The sequence below is a fragment of the Microtus ochrogaster genome, chromosome 6, assembly GCF_000317375.1.
Source record: "Microtus ochrogaster isolate Prairie Vole_2 chromosome 6, MicOch1.0, whole genome shotgun sequence".
NCBI classification, from domain to species: domain Eukaryota; kingdom Metazoa; phylum Chordata; class Mammalia; order Rodentia; family Cricetidae; genus Microtus; species Microtus ochrogaster.
The window spans coordinates 9,182,008-9,190,156 of record NC_022013.1 but is presented as its reverse complement, the minus strand read 5'-3'; the positions used below and the strand labels follow the sequence as shown (position 1 = coordinate 9,190,156).

The following is an 8,149-nucleotide window of genomic DNA, read 5'->3' as shown; positions in this document are numbered from 1 at the left end:
CCTGCTCAAGTCCATCCACTGTGGCAACCTCTTTATCATCATCAACACCCACATACAATGGCTCTTTTTTCAGAGAAATTCTTGCCAAATCTTCAACTTTTCGAGTTTGTGTGGCAGAAAAGAGCATAGTTTGCCTGCGTACTGAAACAACACAAAAATAATCCAAACCTTCCAAAGAATTTTATAATCACTTCATGATCACACTTTAAGCAGAAATTCCTGAAAGAGGATATGTTATTGGTATGGACTCCCCAGATATCATTTATAAACATAGTAACTTAGGTGAGATGAACAAATCCAATCCATCCTAAGCAAATTAAACCAAGGAATGGGTAGTTAGGGCTTCCCAGTCACCATCAATACCGTCGTGAAGTTATTCATGAGAAAAGGAGCTATATAACGCAACTTGTAGCCAATGCTTATAGAAATGCCAATAGCTGCGAACAGCACACACACCTGACATGCTGCACTCACACAGCAGCATCACCGAGCATCTACAAGATGCTGGACGGGAAGAGGAGCACACACTGCCACTCACTATACCTTCAAGATTTGGAAAACGTGGGCTCCTGTACAGGGACAGAGAAAGCTGCTCAACAGCAGAAAGAGAACTTATTTGTGTGGGTGGGACTAGGGGACTGCAGTGGCCATGAACTCTTGAGGTGGAGGACACGCCCATCATTGTGCTTGCAGTTTTATGATTGTCAAGGGCTACACATGTTAGAATATCAAAAATTACAGACTTTAATTTAAATGGTTTACTTATTATTTTTAAATTATGTGTCTGTGCCATATGGAGATAAGAGCGGATGACAGCAGAGGAGGGACTCAGCCAAAAAGCTCAACCCTTACAAGGAATCTTTACATTAAAACTATTGAACTAGCATTTTTGCTTATGAAATGGTAATGTGTTGTAAGAAGATGCATTTCAAATTACTTCTGAAGATGACAGGCATAAACTGCTCACGTAGCCACAGGAAAATTCTGGTTATTAAAACAATATTTTCCCTACAAGATCTCCAACCACAGACCCCTGACTACCCAGTGAGTCCCATGCAGATGCCACCTACTTACCTGGCAAAAGTTTAATAATTTGCTTTAATTCCTCTTCAAATCCAACATCCAAGATACGATCAGCCTCATCAATAACGAGACACTGAAGGTTCTTGTACATGAACCCTGGAGTATTCTGCATGTGGTCTAGAAGCCGGCCAGGGGTGGCCACGACAATGTTGATGCCGTTGGTGAGCTTCTGCGCTTCAGCAGACCTGTTGCTGCCACCCATGATCAGCCCGTACGTGTGAACATGGTGCGTCATCAGTTCCTTAAGAACACCAAAGGTCTGCATGGCCAGTTCTCTGGTAGGAGAGAGAATCAGAACTCCTGTTCCTGGAAGGCAAAAGGTGACAGAAGGCCATCGCCACAGGTTCTTACAAGGCTCACCTCCGGCTAATTACAGCACAAAGACACAGACACTTACCATTCCTGGGCATAAACTTTAACTTCACAATGAGCTCGATCACAGGGATGAGAAAAGCCAGAGTTTTGCCACTTCCGGTTTTAGCAGCTGCTAGAAGATCCCTTAATATTGTGGAAGAGAAGGATGTTTATTCGACTCATGCAGATGCATACTGAACACCCACCACAAGCTATGAGCAGGTCTAGGCACTGTGTGAGGATTCCAAAACACAGTTCCCTGCCTAGCCATCTCGGCCTTTAACATAAGCCAGGCACGAATACATAGAGGGAACAATCAGTGGAACACACACGTTTCCTTTACCACCGCACAGTCTTAAGAACAGACAGGAATGCCCCAGTATCAATGTCAACCATACCTGCCTTCCAGAAGTGGCCTGATACTTTTATGCTGGATCTCAGTCATGCGCTTGAAGCCCATTTCCTCTATAGCCTTCAGAGTGTTTTCATTGACAAGGTTAGACAAGGAAGCAAACGAAGTGTCCTCAAAAGCCCCTACATGGAAGATTGTTCACTGTCAGCAAGCTGGTCTGTTCAAAGTGAGTGCTGGCACAGCTGCCTAAAACCATGCCAATTCTTAGAAGAGCGTCTCACAGTATGAGGAGATTAAGGTTCAATCACTGCTAACAGGTACCAATGAGAAAATAGTCCACAGAGAAATCAACATGTAAACATCGGGGCTGGAGAGATGCTCAGTGCTTAAGAGCACTTGCTGCTATTGCACAGGACCTGGGCGAGGTTCAGCGCCCACATGGTGGCTCTTAACCATCCAGAATTCCAGTTCCAGGGGTAAAATGACTTTTAACCTCCACAGGCACCAGGCATACACAGTGCACATACATAAATGCTGGGAAAGTACACAGACATTTAAAAAGTATAAAAATTAAGCATAATAAAAACTGAAGCCTAAAGCCAACCAAAAAAGTAAACAACCTGATTCCAACAAGAGTCCTAAGAAAGCACAGCACCCTGTGGCTCTTTAGTAGTTAGAGTACCAGAGCACTCCCATGGCCTGGACATTCAGCCATGCCCTGATCAGCTGTGGCTTCTCGGCTTGGCAGTAATGATGGTCCTTACTTGTGACCGATAGTCAACTCCCAGGCTTTCTTCCTTCCAGTTCTGGGAAAACACACCCATAACCAAATCTTTTTTCTTTTTTTGGTTTTTCAAGACAGGGTTTCTCTGTAGCTTTGAAGCCTGTCCTGGAACTAGCTCTTGTAGACACCAGGCTGGCATCAAACTCAGAGATCTGCCCGCCTCTGCCTCCCGAGTGCTGGGATTAAAAACGTGTGCCACCACCACCCAGTCCCAAATCTTTATTTGCATATTCAGTCTGGCATCTGATAAAGCAATAGGCTTATACTAGTTTTATAAAATAGGCTTTGTTTTATGATTTTGCCCAACTAGAGACCAAATAAGAGTTCTGAGCATAAGTCTCCTAGCACTGGGGAATACGGAGCCTGAACTAGCCATCTCCTGTAACCAGGCAAGGTTTCCAGTGTAGGTAATGTGACAATCCCAGTCCACAAACAAATCCTTCGACTTACAATTTGTTCTGCCTATAATATGATTGAGGTAATAAAGGTGGCCAGAGAACTCTCTTTAGGTGCATGGGAAATTCTGGACCTTGTGTATGCCGGGCAAGTGGCTGTCCTATGTATCTTGATGCTGCAAGGCACCCGACCCCCACACTCTAGATGTCAGTAGACTGTCCTAATCAGATACTTGGAGTGTAGAGCTTTTGTTGCTAACCTGGACATTAAGAGTTAGTTGCAGCCAGGTGGTGGTGGCACACGCCTTTAATCCCAGCAACCAGGAGGCAGAGGCAGGCGGATTTCTGTGAGTTCAAGGCCAGCCTGGTCTACAAGAGCTAGTTCCAGGACAGGCTCCAAAGCTACAGAGAAACCCTGTCTGGAGAAACCAAAAGAGTTAGTTGCTTGACTTGGGGTGAAAAATTGTCCAGGCTGAGAACCACCTCTATAACTTGTCTATTTTTCTCTTTTCTCTGTAGGCTGTGCTTAGTACTATACCATCGGATCAATTCAGCAATCTTGATTAAGTATTAAAATGGGCCAACCTCAGTATTTTAACAAGGAATAAAGCAATCAAACAAAATCCCCCAAGTCAAATCTGATTGGAACAATAAATTCTAATCTAAACTCTTGAACTTTAAGGATCCCAGAAGCTATTAGGAACACAGAGAAAGAAAAAGATGGAAAAAGTGTCTTGGTATCAAAAGGAGAAGATAAAGGAAAACAGCACAAAGCTATAAAAATCATTGCTTGCTGACAATTATTGCAACAGAGAAAAGTAACTGTTCCAAGTCATCACCTGTCAGCCCCAGGGGCAGGCTGGGCACTTCCTTGTCATCTGGCTTCTCCACAGCATCTTCTGTTTCAAGAGCCACAGTGCTTTCTTCAGTTTTTGCTTTTTTGGTGTCTTGGTTTAAAAAGCAAACAAACAAAAAAAGTAAATAAAACCTATTTTGTTATTAAAATAACAAGTGAGAAAAGTTTAACACTCAACATTTATTTGTTAGATCCTTTTTCAGGAAGAACCTTGCTCAATATTTAAAACTTTGAGGCATAAATGATTTACAAACAAAGCAATGTTTTAAAGTTACTTAAAATGTATTACATTATCCTTAATGAGTAATATCAGGACAGCCTCACACGTCATGAGGAAAGTAGCACATGTGCAATTAAAACAATTTTAACTTAAATTCCTACAGACACCAACATTTTCTCCCCTTGCCTTTACATTCTGTAAGTCACTTCTGCTTTGAAGACGAACATTAAGAGCATGGGGCTCTCCCTGTTCCCACACAAGGAGAGGGCAATGGCTCCTTAGCTGGTGATAGAAACGGGACGGCTGTGGAGTTGTAAGTGAAGGAGGAGAGGCAGAGCCTTCTAGCTTCTCACTTTCGTATTCAACTTCTGTCCAGAACATTCCACTCATGCCTCTTCAGCACTGCACACTGGGCTCCAGTGAGCAGGAAGGGGTTGCTGACCTGGCTCACCCCACCTCAATTTGTTCACTCCACAGAAGGCTCATCTCTTCACCAGAATTTACCTTCCCCTTCCTGCCTCCTGCTCTTTAAACCCTGCCCCATATTTTCTGCTCACTTGGAAACCAGTGTTTTATCGTCACAACTTTCCTTCATGTTATTTTACATATTCTGCAAAGAAGCCTCCATATTGGGGAGAGGGCAAAAGACATGAGGTACCTTATAAAATTAGCAAGTACCTTCAGACAAAAATGCTCACAGAGATACTTCCCATCACCAGACAAGATCCACACTGTCAATTAAAGTTCTGAAACTCTGAAATATGTGGAATGCAAACACTATGCCATGGTATATTCAGTTTATTTAAAAAGCCCCACTAACTGCTCACCAAACTCCTTAGTAGAGTATTAAAAACTAAAGAATTACCAAATGTCAGTTTTTTCCAAGGTTAGTGAACTTAAAAACATGACACAAGTTTGGGAAAAAACTAAAACCCACCTCACTCTTCCACCAACAACATGTCTTTTAGCTGCCAGGCTAGTCTCTCATACACAGGTGCACACAGGGGATAATGCACACACAGCGATGGAGGGACACGAGTCACAGCTGAAAAGTTACCCGAACGGCAGACAGCCAAAGAAAACAAACCTACCAGGCTCTGCGTCATTTGCCATTTTCCTCTTTTTCTTCTTCTTTTTCTTTTTTGATTCTGAATCAGGAGATGGCACTGCTGCTGTTTCTCCATTGGTTAAAGCAGTAGGTTTCTGAGGTAACTTTTCAACTTTCGAGTTTTCCACTGTCTCTTCAGGCATGCCTCCACTTTGTGCTTCTGCTGAGCCCACCCTCGCGGCATGCTTTACTGCTTTCTTAACTTTTCTGACCTTTACCTCTTCTTTGGGCACATCTTCATTGGAAGGTTGGGATAGGCTCGTGTTTGATGCTTCTGTTTAAAAACACAGAAGGTACATTCTAACACGGAAGACTAAGCTTACCAAACAACACTGACCACCCAGAGAGAAATTTCAAGGTCTCTGGAACTGCAATCATGTAGTTTCCCTTCTGTGCTCACTGCTGAAGTCACCTGTTGGTGCTCTACTATAGAAAAGGCACATTTTCTTTAGGGGAAAAAGGTCAGAAAAGCAATTGCTTTATTTTTTAACTTCAAAAGACCCTATCTCATCTTGGCATTGTGGTCCATGCCTTTAATTCCAGCAGAAGCAGAGGCAGGTGGAGTCTGTGCAGCTGAGGCCAGCTTGGTCTACAAAGCAAGTTCCAGGAGGCACAGAGAAACCCTGAAAAAACAAGAAAAGAAAAAAGACCTTATCTGTTTAAGGCTATACAGAAATCTGTAACAGGAAAATGCCAACAATGTCACATAACTAAATCAATGGAATTAGAAAACAGCCATGAAAAGACATATTTCTTTTCCTTTTTGGGTTTTTGAGACAGGGTTTCTCCGTAGCTTTGGAGCCTGTCCTGCAACTAGCTCTTGTAGACCAGGTTGGCCTTGAACTCACAGAGGTCTGCCTGCCTTAGCCTCCAGAGTGCTGGGATTAAAGGCATGCACCACCACCGCCTGGTGAAAAGACATATTTCTAACATTAAGTATTTGATAAACATAACCAATGGCATTCACTTCGTATTCCCACAACTATTGATTACATAATTTCACATCATTCAAACCCAATTTTCCTGGACTTAGATGAACTAAAACTTCAGTTAATGAAAACCACTTACTCAATTAAAGCCCCAAACTAGCTTTACAAAGTTTCCCTGTTGATAGAAGGAGAATGAAAGCGACATGACCTTTACTTTACCCACACCAAGCAGCTACTAGTTAGTATTAATTACTCTACAGAAACTAAATGAAGGAGCTTCCTTTAAATCCATCGCCCCCTCTGGGATTTCTTTCAATAACTATCTATTGAATATTACGTGGGACGTGACAATATGCCCCAACACATCCCAGAGGATTTATTCAGCGACTCTCAGCCTGTGTGTCGCAACCCTCAACCAGGTCGCCTATCAGATATTTGCATTATTATGAGGAACTGTATTAAAGGGTCGCAACATTAGGAAGGTTGGGGACAATCGATTTATATCTTACAGAAAATCTTAACAAGCTACAGAAACTGCATCAAGAAAGGCGACATCTGTACAAACTTTTCATTTAAGGTGCGGTGCCAAAAACAAGACATTAAGGGATTTACAAGCTAAGTTGGGTCAGACAAGAACCAAGAACACAGGGAGGGCTCTGCGTTTAACATGTGACGAGGATCACTGCAGAAATAAGAGAACGGACTTGAACAAACGGTAGAAGAAAGCAGTATCATTATTGTTTGGAAAGCCAAGAAAAATGAAAAAGAATTGCTAAGCTTGGGCGGGAGATGAGATCCAGCACCTAAATAAAAGCCAGAAAATGGATAGTACCTGGACCTAAAGTTCTATATGGGGCCTAAAGGTGATGGGGGAGTCTAAAACGAAGGGTAATAGGTGGGTTTTGCTGGATGCCCAGCCAGCATAAGCCTGGGAAGCAAACCCGAGTTCTCCCGCTGCGACCCTGAACCGAGAAACCCTCGCGGGCAAAGGCTGGAATCAACGAAAGGTCCACTGGGTGCTGAGACCCAGGCGGCCTAGGAGCCCGCCGGAAGCTACCCGGCGCACGGCGGAGTTTCGGAGTTCCCCACATCACTCGCCAAAGCGGGGTTCAACACAGCTCACCTTGCAGCTTCAGGTTTCGCTGCCGCAGCTTGATGTTCCGCTTCTCGATCTTCTTGCGCAGGAGTTTCATCTGTAACTGCGACATGTTTGCCGGGCCGCGTTAGCAGGCTGCACTGAGCAGCAGCTGCACGTGCGTAGTCGGAACTCGGAAGCGTGTCGCGGGATCCAGAGGACCGTGGGGCGGAAATGCTTCCGGGCGGAAACGGTTCCCTTTGGAGATCGAGTTCCTCGCAGCGCCCCCTGGGGACGTGGAGGACGCATTGTGAACATGTTCGCCTTACGTGGCGCGCGGCAAGACAAAAGCAGTTTGAGTTTTTATGAATGAGATCTAACAAAACGGCTGAGTGGGGCAAGACAAAAGCAGTTTGAGTTTTTATGAATGAGATCTAACAAAACGGCTGAGTGGGGCAAGACAAAAGCAGTTTGAGTTTTTATGAATGAGATCTAACAAAACGGCTGAGTGGAAGACAAAATTCCTCGTCACTCAGATTCTGTTCCCTTCACTGCTAGAGTGGTTCCAGTATCCGGTCAGAACACTTTTTTTTTGTTTTTGTTTTTGTTTTTTTGTTTTTTTGTTTTTCAAGACAGGTTTTCTCGGTGTAGCCCTGACTGACCTGGGTCTTGTAGACCAGGCTGGCCTCAGACTCACAGAGATCCGCCTGCTTCTGCTTCCCAAGCACAGTTAAGTTTTTAAAACTTCTTGCTTGGTTGGTGGGCATGATAGTGCATGCCTTTAATCTCAGTACTAGGGAGCTAGAGCAAGTGATCTCTGTGAGTTCGAGACCAGCCTGGTTCACATGGCAGGGTCTAGGCCAGTCCCTCCCCCTAAAAACAAAAAAAGAATCTTCTTGCTTAGGCCCTGTATTACACAAATGTCTTTCCTCATAACATAATTCAGGGCTTTCTAAAATATTTATTTATTTAGTGCTAGTTTTGTGGTAGTTG

General features: G+C 43.7%; 1 protein-coding gene across 1 annotated transcript in view; it reads right to left on the bottom strand.

Moving 5' to 3' along the window:
• Ddx18 (DEAD-box helicase 18) overlaps positions 1-7,379 on the bottom strand; it is a 14,750-nt gene extending 7,371 nt beyond the window's left edge. The window contains exons 1-7 of the mRNA XM_005348250.2: positions 7,205-7,379; positions 5,136-5,426; positions 3,808-3,915; positions 1,836-1,971; positions 1,481-1,581; positions 1,075-1,389; positions 2-141 (exon numbers count right to left, since the gene is read on the bottom strand). Coding sequence (XP_005348307.1) covers positions 2-141; positions 1,075-1,389; positions 1,481-1,581; positions 1,836-1,971; positions 3,808-3,915; positions 5,136-5,426; positions 7,205-7,289 — 1,176 coding nt within the window. The 5' untranslated portion in view covers positions 7,290-7,379. The remainder of the gene's footprint in view (position 1; positions 142-1,074; positions 1,390-1,480; positions 1,582-1,835; positions 1,972-3,807; positions 3,916-5,135; positions 5,427-7,204) is intronic.
• Between the last annotated feature and the right edge of the window lie 770 nt (positions 7,380-8,149).